Genomic DNA, 17,616 nt, shown 5'->3' with positions numbered 1-17,616 from the left:
AAAAAGTGTGAGAAATACGTACATTAACAAGATCTTGCCATAAAGATGCATTTACAGTGTAGAGGACCTATTATTTTAATAAAAAATACAATAAATATTATTTTAATAAAAAGGCTACTTACTTCAAAATTGATTAAAAGAGAAAAAACACTTAAAAGGGGTGGGTTTTCAGTTCCTACTGTTCTTTGCTGACAGAAGAAGGGAGTGCACTGTACATATCAAAACCCCATAATCTTACATTAATGGATTTAAGTTATTGGAGCTACTGGCCTGTATGTACTACTTGAAGCATGCAATGGAATTGTTGATTTTTTTTATTACCTAATGTTTACATAAACTTGCTTGCTCATTTTTTTAAAGACTACAGCCACCAGATTTTGTGAATCCTTTTTCCAGGGAAAAAAAATAAATAAATCCCAATTAATCATTGGTTTCCATTTTGCTGAGTATGCAAAAGAATGGCAGTAAATATGTTTCAGTATTATTTACTGTGGAAACTGAAAATTCTTGCTGTACACTTCATTATGTCATTCTGAAAATAGTGATATATGGAAATCAGAAACCTGATAATGTGTTCATATCCTCGCTGATAGGATCCTCTTTCAAAGCTTGCTGCTGAAAGGGGCACAATCTGTTCTGCTCGAACAATCTTGAGTGTTTCGTAAAAAGCGACTTCGTTTTTCTTCTTGGCTGATAATAATAAATGTCCCAGTCTGACACTCCAAGTTGTGGACTTCTCATCTTTGGGAGGGAAAAAAAAAGGCCTCTCAAAGCTCTTTCTCTGGCAGTTTAATCTGAACATACTCATTTGTATTAACATACTACTGGAAATTCCTCAGCATGAGTTTTTCTCAGAACTAATTAAATGAATTTTAGAAATATTCTGTAATTCCACCCCACAACCTAAAACAGCTCCCTAAAAAAATTGGTGTCATAATCAGTTTAGATTTCTACTCATGGACTATACAGCTCAAAGTCAAACACATTCACAAAATCTGTAAGACTCAGGAACAAAGCTCCCCCATTAAAATTCACAAATAAAAAATTACAATCACTGCCCCTCCTTGACTGAAGATTAGTCTAAAACATACACTTGTTCAGGAATGCAAGGGAGTGTTCTTATTTTGATAAAACTTACCTGAAGCCAAATAATTTTCCAGTAAATCCCACCGTGACAGTTTCCAGGCTGCTTCAACTCTGTATGTGTTCAATTCAGAAATCCACTCAGACCTATTAGAAGAAAACAAAAGAAAAAACTTGTGTTGAACTCATTTATCTATTTTCCCTCCAATGTGTTATTTCCACATTTTATTAACAATTTTTTAAAATATGAAAGTCTGTTTTACTTGAAAACAAGTAAGGTAAGCTTACTTTTAATAAAATACAATAAAACCAAAGGACGTGCATTGATGAAAAAATAACTATACAACTGCAACCCCCTAAATTCGATTTCCAGATGGTGTCTCTAACTTCTATGGCACATTTTAAAAATTACCTTCCAATCCATTTCTCCTACTAGACTATGGAATAGCTGTGGAACAAGCAACACATATGATGACGATGAATAAAGGATTCTGTTCTTTAAAGTACATCTCAACATTGCACACAGCACAGATGAAAGTACTAATGCATCGGATGTCTTGAAATAATAAACTTCTAGATGAAGTACTTAAAGTTTTCTAGCTTTACACTGCTAGCTGGATATGCTTGATAATGCACAAGAAGTGACTACTGATACGTAAGTATAACACAAGAACTTCATGCTACTCAGATAAACATCTTATTAAATGCTTATCGTACCTGTTTGCAAGTACTCCATTCACCTGAGTGATGACAGTAGATAACTGACCGAGGCCTAACATGGACTTCACTACACCATGGTAATGAATAATCTGGAAATGGGAAGAAAAAGAAAAAAAACAACAACAAACAAACAACCTGGACATAAGCATCCATCAACTGTTATCCCAAGCCAGCAAATTACAGTATGGACCCAACCAGAGATTTGTTTCAGTTGATAAGACACTTCCAATAATAATACATTATTCAGCAAATGTCACGCAAAATTCTTATGTTCATATTTTACTTAACTATTTTAGATTTTCTAAAGAGGTATTTTTGTATGTTTGTATTAATTATTGTATTATCTAATTATTATTAGATTAAATATATATTTACCTGATCAGGTTCCAGTTGGATAGCCCTATCATAACAGGCTGTAGCATCCCTTAACAAGCCAATACTTTCATGTTCAAGGATTTGTTCTTTGAGAGACGGTTCTGCTTTCCGAATTGCGTTCACCCCAGCTACTCCATCTGGCTCATGCATAGCAGCATACAGTTTCTTTATTCAAAAAGAGTTTAACATGGACATTGAAAACAACTCTTTTACAGCAAGAAGATATTTTACATGTAATATGTTCAGAATCACATGTATTGTTGAAAACAGAGCAAATTACTCTGTAGGAATTTTTGATTTTAAGCTTTCATCATAAACATCAGTTTTGATAGGCTACTTCCAAAGTTGAGCCCTTCTTTTGTTCAGTGTACTGCAATAGTCATCATCTTATACTGTAATAACAATACACATCAAAACCATCTCAAAGAATAATCTGACAAAGCTTTACTCATGTATATTTCATGTCATTTTAAAATAAACAAAAAACAAAAGAACTGCAGAACCTGAAGAAACCCAAGATGCTCCTGAATATTTTGTTTCTTCTCTATGATGAATGATTCAAAGTGCATCACAGCCCTTGTGTAAGCCTTAGAGCGAAATGAAGCCACAGCTAACGTATCTTGAGGTATAAGGTCTAAAAAGCGTGTCACATTTTGATATTCTCCGCAGTCCTCACTTGATGCTATGGAATAAAACCAATTTTAAAAGTCCATCATTGAGGTCTCATTTGTAAGAAATACCCCTATGCATTAGAATTCATGTAATTCACAATTTAATGAGAAAAACTAATTAGCCTAAGATCATATTTTTCACTTCTGTCAACAGTAAGTCATTAATATTGCTGAACTTCCCATATAATGCAATACACCATAAAATAAATTAAAATGAGCTTTTAGAAAGCTACCAAAAAATAACATTTAATTTTTTAATTTTGAATCTATTTCTTAAAATATACACTCAAAACAATGAAACTGGGGGAAAGAGGTGGAAATCACAACATGATAGTAAAAAATCGTAAAGCAGACTAACATTATAGTAATATTGCATTCTTAATATTTAATATTCGTAATATTCACATTCATAATGTGAAGTGGCACGTTTAAGTTATTAGAAGAATGCAAACACCACCTGAAATAAAGTAAGCATCACTTACTTTTTAGATCGCCTCTGTCTTTGCTAGACTTGCTAGGATTTTTCTCAGCAATATGCATTTGAAACTTATGTCTAGCCCACTGAGTTAGATGATCGAGCATGGAGAACACTGTCTGCGTGCTCAGTTGGCTTAGATCAGATGCACTGTCTTGAAGCCTCCTAGTACACTGGTCATCATGTTTCAGAACAGCCATAATCTCCATGTAAACCTACACAAACGTTAATATGATGAAAAACAGAATTACCATACAGGCACCAACAGAGTAGAAAACAGTACATATTAATATAATTAACAAATTAACATTACAAAATGAAGGTAGTAAATATTTTAAGTGCATACATTAATAATTTGGTCTTTATTTATAAGCCCTGTTTGTCTGGTGATCTTAAGAGGAAGAAAGGACAAACCAAGTACAAGTCACCATCAGAAGATTCTACGCAGCAAGAAAACCTTGGAAAAGCACGTCCTTGGATTCAGAGAAAAAAAAAAAATTACAATTCCTGAAAATTTACAATTCAAAGCACAGCAAATGCTGCTGTACTTCTGCTGCAAACACAACACTTCAGAGTTTGATAGAGTCAAGGTCACTACTGGCTACCAGATCACAGATGTACTTTTTGCTTATGTTTAAGTACATACGATGCTGAAAGACCCCCTTCCTGTTCATTTTAGTCAACAGGAGATAACATACGTAACAGAAGCTTATTGTGGATGCACTCCTTCGCAGAAGAACATATCCCTAACGACCTTCTATTACACACCCAGAATGTTTCAACACAGGTATTTTAACTGTGAAACTTCAAATTAATAGAATATAACCTGTATTTTTCAGTTTCTTCAACTTCTGCTAAAGCAAACTAAAGGAAAGATTAATTCCTGGATTATGCTTTTCCCTCCTGTCCCCGCTCTGCATGAGTGTCATATCTGAACAAATTCTACTTGAATGGTAAGCGTGTGCAAGGGAAAGAAAAAATTATGGGTCTTTATTCTTAGAAGCATACAAGTTCAACTTATTCCTTAGTTTTTGCCCTGTCTTCCTCTTTGTGCCACTGCATCGCCTAATATTACTGCAATCCTACTTAACAACATAGTATCTCTTCTCCTAGGCCCTGCTGAAATAACTTTAAGAAATATAAATCCACAGAAGAGCAATTGAACAGAAACTTGTACAAATTTATTAAAAAACCTGGCTGAAAAATGTAGTGGGGTAGGGGAAGGGGAGAGTGTTTAAGAACTACAATTTGTTCACGCAGGTCTACAGTGGTTCTGCAGAGCTGAACAGCTCTTAGGAAGAACAGCTCCTGAATGCTCCCGTGAAGAATTCATACATCTTACCTCTTGTTGATCCTCTTGGCTGCACCCCAACAAAACATAGACAAGGATGTGTGGAAGCAGATAAATTGTCACTTTATAGTCATTCTTCATCATAATACTGCAGCAATCAAAAACTTTTCTGGCAAGATCATGTCGCACCTACAAGAAAATATTTCCAGCAGATGCATCATTACCAATACCCAAATACTTAACAGGTGTCTATTTTTTGACAATTACAAAATATTTGATGGAAGAGATTTTAAGATACTAGTCTCCTACAGAAAATTCATCGAACTTAAACCTGCAACATAGGTGCCAGATGGTAGCTTTTATTACGTGTATGAATTGCTGATACCACAGAAAGACAGGCAAGCACTGCTTACACATTCCACTTCTATTTTCTGCACCACTGTGAACTTGCACTGGCCATCAGAAACAAAACAAAACATAAGGCTGAGAGTCTACTACTTCTTCAAGCCTCTATTCTGCACTTAAAAACATGAAAAAAATAGGAAATTATAAAGGGAATCAATTCATCTTTATCTGAAATAGAAGGAAGCCACACACCTAGTGAGCTAATGTAATCAAAGTCACTTTCTAGAATGGTTGATTTAGAAATGAAATTTTCAGTGGGTCACTTAGATGCAGGAAAGGCGAAAGGAAAGGAAGAGAGAGAGAGATGAGTACTTTTTATGTGCTGGGACTGTGGATCTATGAGGACATGGAAGAAATATTTTGTAGACTGAGAAGGTAACTTGAGGTTTTCCAGAAGCATTTCAGGTAATTTACAGCGACACTTCAAGTGCTTTCAACTATACAACAGTGTTTGGACAGAGGCAAACTTCCTAGACATTTGGCTTTGGCACTATCTGCCAAGTTTAGCCAAGAAGAAACAATGCTGGGTAAGGGAAAGTGCATGGTTACCTTAAAGATGCAAGAAGTCTGTACTACGCACTATAACAAGCCTCCAGAGAAAAGGCATATCCCCCTCATCCATCCCTTACTTTCAGAAACTGAAGTTAGGTCAAGACCTGTGTTCTATATACCAACTTAGAAAGCAGACTTATCTTACCTTTGTTATAAGATAACCTGCCCAAGTTGCTGACCATTCTGCAAAGTTGCCACCTAATTTGCTTAAGTAAATTGGCTTCTTCATCTTAGACCAATCTACAGCTTTTTGGTAACTCTTGTACCTGTAATTTTAAAGTACCCTTTTAAGAAAACATTTCAAATATATATATAGTAATAATTTTAAAAAATAAAATAAAACAGAACTATAACATACAGTTAATTTTGAAGTTCCCTAGCTTGAATCTTAAGGTTTCAACTTCTGATTCTTAAAAATAAATAAATAAATAAATCCAGCAGCCAGCATATTTTTCTAGAACTTCTTGAAATGAAACATGACATATGAACAACATAACATGCTCCCAGAACTTTAAATCATACTTCAAAGTGCTGTTCAAATCATCCTTAAGAAATGCAGTTCGATGTTTGTGTAATATGTTTGGATATTATTGCTAGCCTAGAGGTAAAAAAAAAAAAAAAAAAAAAAAAGGCTTTAAAAGCTGTTATGAAAAGAAATTGCATAAATTGTCATATACCGTGTATTTAAATGAGGTTCCAAAATTTCCTGCACATGCTCAGGAAATCTCCTCCAAAGCCTGGAGCCTGGGCAGTCAGTGTCTGTCTCTCTACAGTCATAGATAGACAGTAACTCCTGAAAAGGCGTGGATTATATAAACAAGTTAGCGTTGAAAATACTTCACGATCACAAGAAAATTGGTGTACACAGAGAACAAAATACAAATTACAGATTATTTAATTCAAAAATTACAACCACAAAAATTTCATCCAAGATCATTATCCCCATTGCTACCCATGGGTTGATTTCAACTAACTATAGATTCCCTGGCTGGTGTTTGGACCACATTGTCCTACATTCTGCACATCTGCCAATAGACAAGGACTAGAAGCTAGTCTGATTCTTTCTTGTGCAGAAGCTAATTTAATCCACAGACTACATTGGGTCAATTTTTTCCTAGAGCTATGAAGTCATTTGGCTACTCCCCTGAATTCTAATGGACAAGTGAGGAACAAGGAGTTAAAAAAAAATAAATGATCCTGAATCACCGTTTACATTGTAATTTAAAACTGTACAGGATGATTTTTCAAACGTGTACTGCAAAACGTACATTTATATTTCATAATGCTGTGTTCAGTGTGATAGGAAGTAACTTGTGAAGACAAAAGAGATCTAACATTGTATCTCACCTGAATAGCATATGCTGCAGAGTCCTGAGCACGAACATTATCAGCATAAGCAAGGAATGCTCTAGTCAGTTCCATCAATAATCCATAGGCAAAATTTGGATCCTCCACACCAGCCTCAATCAAACACAATTTTATTAAACAATTTTATTACAACAAAGTATAATTAATATTCAGATGGTCACTTTGAAGCCTGGCTATAAGCCAGTTAAGATGACAAAGCACGCAGAGATTTTCAAAGAGCCTAAAGCTAAGAGGCTCCCTACTCCCAGGCACATAAAAAAATAAAAATCCCCTAAAACTTTAATGCTAAACAAAACACTACTGCAACACTTCTTACCACAAATGTAAAATGCTTTCCTTGAGTTTCACTTGTTGAAAAATCCAGCCTGCCAGGATCTATGGCTCCCAGTTCACCTAAACATTCTCCACAAAGTAGTCGGGCTTGAGAATTTGCATCCTGACAGCCGATAAGAAGTACGGTTACCAACTGAGAGATAACTGGCTCCACAGTTTCACTGTCTGTTACATACTTTATCAATTTTTCCTAGGAAGTTGAAAAAATAAAAATGAGTCTACAAGCATGTTTACAATAAGTCATCTCAAAAATTTTCTGTCTGTAACTCACTCTTCATACTTTATTTGCCCATGACTTCAGGTTTGTCATTTAAATATTCTCATTTTGTAACTATAGCCCAATTGTACTAAGTTGCTTGTTATCATATGAAGGATTAAATAAATAAGTAAGAATGAGGGATTAGTAATGCTCTTATACCAATATTTTATTTTGTTATTAAATACCTTTCTACTAACTTCATTTTCTTTCCCTGTTGTATCAAGAATCTGTCTTTTCTACGCTATCTTTTTTTAGACTGCTGAAATGCATTTCCTAGATATATCTTCCCATACAGTTAAAAAACCAGCCAAAAAAAATATATATCAAGACCCTTGTTAAATCAGCATCACATAAAGGAGGATTGGAAAGTACTGTGGCATTAAAACATGATGTAAAAGAATCCCTTCTACCAATTATATTAAGAAACATCTAGATTAACGAATGCAGGAGAACACCCAAGTTCATGCAAACACCCAGTAACAGTAAGCTCGTTGGTCTGGTTGCTACTTTGATTCATTCCCAAGTGTACTCAAAGAGGTTTTTAATACCTGATTTCTATATAATGTTTCTTTCAGGCTGGTAAGTGCATGGATACGAACATCCACATTTTCATGCTGAATAGCTCTCATGGATAGCTGCAGTGTTGTCTGCAAGTCGGTGCTTTTAGAAGATTCCTGAACAGGACATAAGAAATCATAGAATCATAGAATCATAGAATATTCCAAGTTGGAAGGGACCCATAAGGATCATCAAGTCCAACTCCTTGTACCGCGCAGGTCTACCCTAAAGTTTAGACCATGTGACTTAGTGCACAGTCCAAACGTTTCTTAAATTCATACAGGCTTGGTGCAGTGACTACTTCACTGGGGAGCCTGTTCCAGTGCACAACCATGCAATAATAATAAATATTACAGGAACACAGTACAGCAGCATCTCAAAGAAACCAAGCAATAAGACATACAAACATCTATTTCTCTATAAACATTCTTAACTATATCCATATACTGCTGTCTTCCTCTACTTTTGTTTGCTCTCCTCAAGAAAGGGGCTATATATTTATACTTTTACTTATAATTCTCAATCAGAAGAAAATGACTAAATCCAAAGGGAACTCTGCTTCAAACACCTCAGTATCTAAAATAATTGTAACTTTTTTTAAAAATCTCATATTTCCACTAAATAATTGCCACATCCCATCTGTTTTGCTTGCCTTTAGAAGGTAAATAGAAAGGATAGACTATAAAGTGCTCCTAAAAATAAGACAAACCAGGTTAACTTGAAAGAGAATACAGATAAGGGATTCAATTGAAAGTAATTTATCTTGAAACACATTCATTTCCATAGCTAAGAATGTTGACTTTTAACCTTACAATCTCTTTAGTCTCAAAAAGATGTAAAGTTAGAAATCAGGGGTGCTACAAAACAAGCATGTTAAATGTGAGCCGATTTCACTCCTAAAGAGTGAGAACCTGTCTCAAAGTATTCCTCCAATACACAAATTCTGCTTTGTTGTGGAGGCAGATGAATTCTCTTTCTACTTAACAAAGCTTTTAATAAACAGTTTTCTCATTCTTCATGAATTAACTTGATGCATTATAAATAAATAAATAAAGCTGTACCTTTCGATATTCCTGAAGGACTACTTGAATATCTTTTAGTTCTGGAAGGTCAGGCAGAAAATATATTTCATGTAAAAAGTCTCGTACTGCATCCCTAAGAGTCATAAAAATATTGCAAAGAACATTTTGAATATTAGTTGGATGAGAAAGATTTTAATAACCCATTCAATGAAAGCACTAAAATGTAACAACAAGAACAAAAGCGGAAAAAAAATCCCATTTTTTTTTTCAAATACATGTGTATTTGAACATGTGTATTCTTTTTACTGAACTAATATAAAGGTATTTCTTCTCTTTACTTTATATTACTCTATAATAGCAAGTTCTTCCCAATGGGTTGATAGTTGCCATTCACCACTAGCACGTTTGGCTCTCCCTAGTTTGGACACAGGACAAAGGGTGAAAATAATCCCTTTTGATTTGTAGCCAATTCCTCTTTCCCTTATAAGAATACACATACCCAAAAAAAGAATTCACTGTTCCTAAAGTGAAGTAAGCTATTTCAATTTTGCTTCTATTCAAAACGGGCTTCTACGAGAGCCTTGTTATTCATAGCATCTCCTTTTATTTTAAATACTGTTGGTATGATAGAGTGCAAGAAAGATGAAAATCCAACATAAGTAACCAAAATATAAACCATGGCCACTCCTAGAGAATACTAAGTTACAAAAGATAGTTGTTTTTTTTAAAGATCCTTTTTTTTTTTTTTTTTTAAGGTAAGGTGACCAGTTGCAAAGAAGATGTGCTAAATTCTGTGCATTTCATAACTATAACTCTAGTTAGTGAAATCAACAAATAAAGACCTAATTTCCTCCCTACTTCCAACTCTGTACACTTCTCTCTAGCTTAGAATAAACGTTAGCAATTACTGTTATTCCATCTTCATGGCCTGTAGAGCCAGTTTCCCATTCCAACAGAAAAAACACAGAATCTGAAGCTCAATACTGATGCAGGAGAGAAGCCCTCCAAATAGGTTGTAACTTGGCCGCATCATCACATATTTTTAATGAGGTCAACATCAGAATACGTTTTCAGATGACGATATCACTTGGGAATTTTCAAAACTTGTTGCAATTTAAAGAAGTGGAAATTTTATAAAACAAATTGATATTTTGCATAAAAACAGTAAGTTTTCTCATCTCAGTACCAGACAATTTTCATTTAGTGTTATCTCAATTTCTATTACAGGATTTAATCCATGTAAGTGAAAATATTTTGTACACTACCTGTTCTCGACTATGAGGAAGTAAAATACTGCCGTTGTTTCCTTTGGCTGGATATGTATAAGGGGCAGCAATGCTACTATCACATGACTAAGCAGGGAGCCAAGGTATGAATGATCCAGACTTCGAACAAAACAGTCCCAGGCTCTGAATAAGAAAATACATGAAAACAATAGTAATCAATGATTCTTCTCTGCATAAAGGCATTTTATCTGAATCATGAGAAGCATTCTAAATTATATGAGTTCTGTGGTTTAGATTACTGCCTAAAAACAAAACAGCATATTCAAGGACAAAAATGGCAGGTATGTCACTTTTTGGGCACACTATCAGTTCACCTGCAACACAGTTCTGGAAAATCATCCTTGTATCTTAGAGCTGTTCTCAGCGTAGTCATCATCTTCACTCTTACTGAACTGATGTGTTTGGGACCCATAAGCTTCATTAAAGACATGAGACTGTTCAAGGCCTATATATATGAACAACAACAAAAATCATGTTGGTATATTAGATTCTCAGTGAATCTAATACAAGCCACTTCTTCAAACACAACCAGGCTACCCTGGCTAAAGAAATTATATACCATATAAGCCACATGAGGTAATAAAGTTGTACCTTCTCTGTTTAACGGGGGGCGCCCCCCCCAAAAAAAAAATATATAATATATATATTTGTTTAACATTATCCAGTGAAAACAAACCCAGTTTGATATTTCAGTAAGAGATTTGTGGATTTGAGGAAAAGAGAAGTAAAGAGGATCTGCAATGACTAGATTGTAACAGGAAATAAAGTTGTTGTTTAGGCTGTTGACAGATTGACAAGGGAAGAACTGTAGACACCAGAGGCATTTACGGTTACAGAAGTCTGTTATATGATGATTGACAATATGTCCAAAACTCTAGAAGCTGGAAAGTACAGATTGAGAAAATACAGAGAAAACAAACTTGCATTTGAAAACACTGACAGAATTGACATAGATCTTATAGCAGAAGTGACAGTAAGCTTAAAGGAGCAGTTAATAGCTCAGTTGTCAATGGGACTGATGAAAGACAGGAGAGAAATACTAAGATGCAGAAAAAGCCGGCAACAAAACTTACTGAGCTTACACAGATGTCCCGACCCATGGTGACATCACCAGTTTTCAAGAATCACGTGTCAATTAAGTATCTTTGAGACCTCAACAACAACTGCACAATCACATAAGCAAGTCTGGAGCATTCAAATAGTCCTTAAAAATAGTCCTTGTTTACTTATCTTTGTTTTAATATTCACAATTGAGTTTACGCACCATTTTTTTATCCTCAATGCCAACACTGGAACTTAATAACTGCATGTTAAAAAAAGCTAAGATACCAAGCAACTTAGGCTGCAGATAATCAGCCTGTGGAGAAAAAAGTAAAGAAGTCATTTTACTATTAACACATTGCTAAGCTTAAGTAATGAAATAGCAAGTACGAAATGGCAATTCTAACAGAAAAATGAGAGGAATCCCAAACACATACACTGCTCCATAAGAAATACCAGTGTTGGTGAACGACATCCCTATTAGGCTGTGTTGTTTTTATTCTTATTAATGCACATTTGGAATGTATCTATTTATTACAAGAACACCTAGTACAAAACAGTCTTTCCTCCTCTTTTACTTCATATAGGATTTATAAGCGATATTCAAAATATGTCAACTTGTCCTCATTCTCTGACTGGAGATTAAAAATATATTAAAAATATTGAACAAAACCAAACGCAAATATTTTGATCACCTTACCATTTGTTCAGGTGATGTTATTTCTCTAGGTCCCTGATAGGGATCATCGTGAGATGCAAATGAAGCCAATATTGACAAACCATTGAAGACTTGTTGATAGTGCTCTCCTATACGAAGCAGTAGTTCATTATGCAGTCCCTGGTAGTCCTGTCTCAGCAAGCTCCCCAGCTCAATCTCAGTTTCATTCTGTAATCAATCAGAAACCAAGTTTTACTTTCTTTGCAGTGAAACTAGCGCACTGAAAGATAGGAAGCATCAGACTTTAGGTTGATTTACCATAGGAATGAAATAGAAAGTTCCCACTCAGATCTGTATCAGATAATCCAAGCCTTTGGAGTTCACATTCACAAAATATCTCACAACATCTACACAGAGCAATGGAACAGATTATAAATAACAACAGAACTTCTGCATACACAATTTCCCCAGCTATGCTTTGCAATACCTTTATTTAAATAAAGCAGAAAGAAGAAAGCTCACTATTCATCCACTGTTGCTCTTAATCTGCATGTATAATAGCACCACCAATGCTCATTTACCTTGAGGTAATGAAGTGCCCGCTCAAGTTCATCCTTGGAACAGGAACAGACCAAATGAGAGAAGATGTATTTGAAGTTGTTGATTAAAATCTCTCTTCGGTTTACATTCAGCTGTTTTGCTATTGTTCGAATAAGAGTGGAGGCTGCGGGACTGGCCTTGGCTGCAAGGTCAGGAAGCAAAACCTGCAGGGTCCGCTGGTAAATTAAGAACAACGCTTAATGGGCAAAGCAACAACATAAACACCATACGAGAAAAAAAAAAAAAAAAAAAAAAGTGAAAAATTCCCCTCCAAAACCATCAAATCCAGGGTTTGGTCAACATATATCTATGGTCATAACTACAAGCATAGATATGAATACAGGACTTTAATGAGATGGAAACATTTAGTCAAAAAAAGTAGTTAAAATAATGATTTTAAGGAACTGCTTCACCTAACCATTACTGAAACATTCAAAGAAAAAGTGGCAAGCTTATCTGAAGCTTAAGTAGATATTGTACTCATATTTTGCTTGTTAGTAGATGGGAAATCTACCCACAGTTATCTAATCAGATCAAGTTATCTACCCACAGAACAATGGCTTTCTTCATCTGTAACATTGAAGCAGACACCAGGCAAAACCATGCCTTACAAACAATCCAGTGCACTAAATCATTAATGTAAGTATACTCAATAAATACTCTACATGATGGATTGCTCATTATCTATCATATTCAAATTGGCACGAAAGCCATCACTGTAGGTCCTTGATACAACTGTTTCTCTGTAATTATTCTAAACGTAACAAACAACAGCAACGAGAGAAAAAATTAAGAACTGTGACATTCACAAAAAAGTAATGGACTAAAATAGAAATCCATGAGCACACACACACAGACACAAAACATGAATTCAAAGGGACTAACCAACTTACCGAGAGAAAGCGATTTAGATCTGGAAAGTCAAATACACTGGCAATCTCAGATAACATGTCCAAAGCCATTTCTCTGTGGTGAGCAGCTTCTTGTTGCTGTAGCTCGTTACCCTGGCATGGCGCACTCAATACTGCCATCTGGCTGGAGTGCAGGGATTCCACGAGAAACTAAACATGAAGAAATAGCTACTTAATGTTACTCCCCAACTTTTTTTGCTCCCTAAGCAAAAAGGTTGCGCTCTCTCTATACACCTACTTTTCTTTTCCATTTATTGCACACAGATTCAGTATTATTTTGTGACAAAACTAGAATAATTATTGCATTGAATTTTGCAATCTTCGTCTGAGATACTGCACATAATTCAAAAAGAACACTAAAAACCAGAAAAGTCTGATGTTAATAATTGTATTTTGAACGGAACTTCTGACTTGAGATAACGGGTAAAATGCATTAAGAAATCAACCGTGGCATTGCTATGTTTGTAACAAAGGCTGACTTCAATTCCAATTTTATACCCTAGCCTCCTGTGACAATGGTACCATAGCAATACAAGAAGATATAGGGCATCCAGGGAATAAAACAGAAAAGCAATACTGCTGAGGTGAGAAGACCCTGACAATTATTTCCTATTCCTTCCTGAATGTTTTTTTTTTTTTTTTAAATACAAATTAAAAAAATAAAAATCTTTCCTATCCTTTGAGACTTCACCTTGTAAAGCAGACAATTTTTACCTTTAATACTGTTTTTAACATGCACTAATAGAACCTAAGTATATGCCTTTGTATGTTACCAACTCTTTTCTTTTTACCTGACAGATAGGTTTCTTGTACTGACTGAAAAAAGCTTGCAGTTTTATGGACTTAGCTGCTGCCAGGGATCGAATTTCTGTGTATGCTGCTCCAGCCACAGAAGCTGACTTGGACAACAAACAGTGCAACAAATGCAAGAGGGCAAATGGTACCAAATCTCCTTTGGATGCCCTTGGAAAGCAAGTAGAAAAAAAAAAAAATTAGAAAGAAAATTAACCATTGCACTAATAAAATTACTTAATATACAATTATCACCATGCAAAACAACTCATTATACATAAATAGCTTATCTGTACTTGCAACGATAAGACAGGAAAAACGGGGCATATTCCATATGAATCAAGAGATTAATACAGCTGCAAAGGACTCTGGACAAAGCCTGAGCTTGAAATAAGTACATTTGAAGTTACATTTACACTTGAACAAAAGCTTACTGTGCATTGCAAACTGACACTACATTGCAATTTTCAAGATATTATCAAAAATACCTTCCAATATCTCCTGTTGTGAGAATCAAGGTATCTTTAAGCTCATTATTTCTTGATATTTTGGCATTTGTATAGGCTTCTTTCATTCTTGAAACAAAGAGCTAGATCACATGAAAACAAAAGAATCATTTTGAAGGGTCTGACATCAGTAAAAGAAAAACAACAAAATGTAGGCATGAATTCACCTCTTTCATGAATCCTTCTTCAGAGTCTAAGGATTCTAATATATTCTTTATACAGCCGCTGAAAGCCACTCGTACATCTTTGTCTGGATCTTCCATTAGATTTAATAAAGACCCAATGAGAATCTTCACACTTGACTCATCACTTTTAAAATCCAGATGTTTGCAAAGGTGAGGTATATTTTCTATAAATGCTGAGCAGCATGGGTTGGAGGAGGAAAGGAAAAGATACATTTAATGTTTGTGTGTGTTTTTTTTTTCAATCTATTGAAATAAATAAAAGCATTACAATTCAAACATAAAGCACATAATATTTACTCTCTTGAGAAATGAGTAAAAAAAAAAATCAAAAGAGCTATTTCAAATCTAGATTTTATCAAGTATTACATTCCTAGGCATAGCCACCATCCAAAATTAAGCATGGTAATTTAAAAAGAATGTCATGACAATATCGAACATTTGTCTTGGTATCAACTGAAATACCAAATTTCAAGCACTGTCTTAGCTCCAAAAAAAAAAAAAAAAAAGGAATGGAGAAAGGTACAGAAGTAGTGGCACAGAACTTTATACAGAAGCACAGTAAAAATAAAATCACATACCTAGTTTTACTGAACTGGATACTTTGTTCTCAAGAAGAGTAAGAAATGGCTTGAAAACACAGGCTTGCACAGAATGAGTTTTTTCATGAGCAGAAGTCACAGTAAGGCTGCTACATAAGATATCATACGTAACGTGCCTAATACCAGAGTCTGCTGAAGGAGGTTGTACACTGAATGTACCAGAAAGACAGCAAGATAATTTCCCAACTATAGCAGCACAAGCCTCCTTGACTAGCTCAGACTCATCTTTGATTTGATTTCTGAAATTGAAACAAAAATGAAAACATTTTAATGGATTGCTTACCTAGAAATTTGCTTTCCCACATTGTCTGAATTCTTTAACTATACTGGATGGATTATTTGGACAATTTAAGGATTTGCTTCACTAGATTATCTTTTTACTTTTCAAATCACTTCCAACTTTTCTTAACTGGTTGAAGTTGCATTGGGCATGGTGAGTCTGGTATGCTACAAAGTGAAGACTACAGACAATAGAAAAGAGCAAGAAGTATATACAAAAGGAAGAGAAACTATAAAGATTTTAAAAGACATATGGACAAATATTTTAGTGACAAAGACACCCCCTTACCTCTCCTTAGTTTAAAATTGGTGTTTAGAAATGGGGTCCTACACTAGCAAATTAATTTGTATACAGACACAGTAAGTGAATTCTGGTCTACCTTCATTTACACACATGCTGCTGATATATTTTATGCTTTCTAAAAATCAAAGCCTAGTAAATTCTGGATTAAATAGAAATAAAAATAAAAAGTAAATATTTATTTCAGTGCTTATAATATAGTTCTAATATGTGTTGTTTTCTTCTTGTGAGAAAAGATGTATTAATACATACAAAAGCGCTTTGGGAATCACAGTGCAGGATGTCATGCCTCGTGGATGAAGCAGGAGAGAGAATCCTTTAACACAAGTAGCCCGAATTACTTCGTGGGGACTTCGTAGTGCCCAGTGATAAATGGATTTTCTCCAATCCAAACATATGTTTTTTGGGAAGAGAGACAGGAGGAACACACAGTGTGACTGAGTTTGGGGTGCTAAAGAGAAAAACAAAGCAGGTAATTAGTTGATTTAAAATTTGAATATTATTATTAATCATAAAAGGACAAGGAAAATAATTTCCTGAGAGATACTAGGTTTTATACACTTTAATATACTTACAGAAACTCTGTGCAGTTTTTTGACTCAAAGCTAGAGGATCAATCCCAAAAGCAGATGTTTTAAAAGAATCATCAGGATGGCTGCAAATCCAGGGCAGAGACAGCATTCCACATAAGTTGTCAAGAATCTGATCACTCAGTGGAATTTTTACTAGAAAAAAAAAATCCATCACATGACATCTGTTTTTATGCAAGCTCTGTATAGACACACATTATGTTAATTTAGTACAGATTTTTTTTTTTCTATCAATAAAGAATGGTATCAATACAGGTTGATACCCTACATTTTATACAAATAATGCAGTCTTATATGAAAATAATCTAAACATTTCGTGAAGTGGCAGCAGGTAATACGTGAGCGGAATGAATACAACTCTGCCATCTCTGGATTTGTATGAAAACTCAGGTGGATTTTGGATGGCTACTAAGCTGAACTCACAATACAACATGATTCTTAGAAGACTCTCTGTTCCCCATCTTACTAGCTGCTTTAAAAAATAACCAAACCAGCCAACCCACCCACACAAGGTCTTTGTAATTCAGGTACACTTTCAGCATGCCAAGTTCTGACGAAAACAGTCAGAAGCTATGAAGTCTTTAAGTGAAACAGAGGTAGTAAGGCATGCTGCCTCTGTGCATTTTAAGAAGGAAAATGGTTGAAAATTCATTTCAAAGACTTGTAAATCACATTCAAAAGGAATACAAAGAAAACCCTCTAAATAGAGAAAAAATGTTTTGTTTTGTTTTCTTAATTTAACCATTTTTGTACAGA

At 34.8% G+C, this 17,616-nt stretch overlaps 1 protein-coding gene across 1 annotated transcript in view; it reads right to left on the bottom strand.

Moving 5' to 3' along the window:
• The window catches only part of ATR (ATR serine/threonine kinase), a 38,767-nt gene that overhangs the window by 14,330 nt on the left and 6,821 nt on the right, over positions 1 to 17,616 (bottom strand). The window contains exons 8-32 of the mRNA XM_035334578.1: positions 16,846 to 16,995; positions 16,523 to 16,721; positions 15,670 to 15,929; positions 15,074 to 15,264; positions 14,889 to 14,989; positions 14,400 to 14,571; positions 13,591 to 13,758; positions 12,679 to 12,873; positions 12,140 to 12,325; positions 11,663 to 11,755; positions 10,713 to 10,843; positions 10,378 to 10,521; positions 9,152 to 9,245; positions 8,081 to 8,206; positions 7,257 to 7,463; positions 6,920 to 7,033; positions 6,250 to 6,365; positions 5,718 to 5,838; positions 4,667 to 4,804; positions 3,332 to 3,539; positions 2,682 to 2,860; positions 2,179 to 2,343; positions 1,801 to 1,892; positions 1,139 to 1,230; positions 564 to 741 (exon numbers count right to left, since the gene is read on the bottom strand). Of these exons, the coding sequence (XP_035190469.1) occupies positions 564 to 741; positions 1,139 to 1,230; positions 1,801 to 1,892; positions 2,179 to 2,343; positions 2,682 to 2,860; positions 3,332 to 3,539; positions 4,667 to 4,804; positions 5,718 to 5,838; positions 6,250 to 6,365; positions 6,920 to 7,033; positions 7,257 to 7,463; positions 8,081 to 8,206; positions 9,152 to 9,245; positions 10,378 to 10,521; positions 10,713 to 10,843; positions 11,663 to 11,755; positions 12,140 to 12,325; positions 12,679 to 12,873; positions 13,591 to 13,758; positions 14,400 to 14,571; positions 14,889 to 14,989; positions 15,074 to 15,264; positions 15,670 to 15,929; positions 16,523 to 16,721; positions 16,846 to 16,995 (3,820 nt within the window). The remainder of the gene's footprint in view (positions 1 to 563; positions 742 to 1,138; positions 1,231 to 1,800; positions 1,893 to 2,178; positions 2,344 to 2,681; positions 2,861 to 3,331; positions 3,540 to 4,666; positions 4,805 to 5,717; positions 5,839 to 6,249; positions 6,366 to 6,919; positions 7,034 to 7,256; positions 7,464 to 8,080; positions 8,207 to 9,151; positions 9,246 to 10,377; positions 10,522 to 10,712; positions 10,844 to 11,662; positions 11,756 to 12,139; positions 12,326 to 12,678; positions 12,874 to 13,590; positions 13,759 to 14,399; positions 14,572 to 14,888; positions 14,990 to 15,073; positions 15,265 to 15,669; positions 15,930 to 16,522; positions 16,722 to 16,845; positions 16,996 to 17,616) is intronic.

This window comes from Oxyura jamaicensis, chromosome 9 (assembly GCF_011077185.1).
Source record: "Oxyura jamaicensis isolate SHBP4307 breed ruddy duck chromosome 9, BPBGC_Ojam_1.0, whole genome shotgun sequence".
Taxonomy (NCBI): domain Eukaryota; kingdom Metazoa; phylum Chordata; class Aves; order Anseriformes; family Anatidae; genus Oxyura; species Oxyura jamaicensis.
The sequence above is the reverse complement of the archived record's forward strand: the minus strand, read 5'-3'. Positions and strand labels throughout refer to the sequence as shown.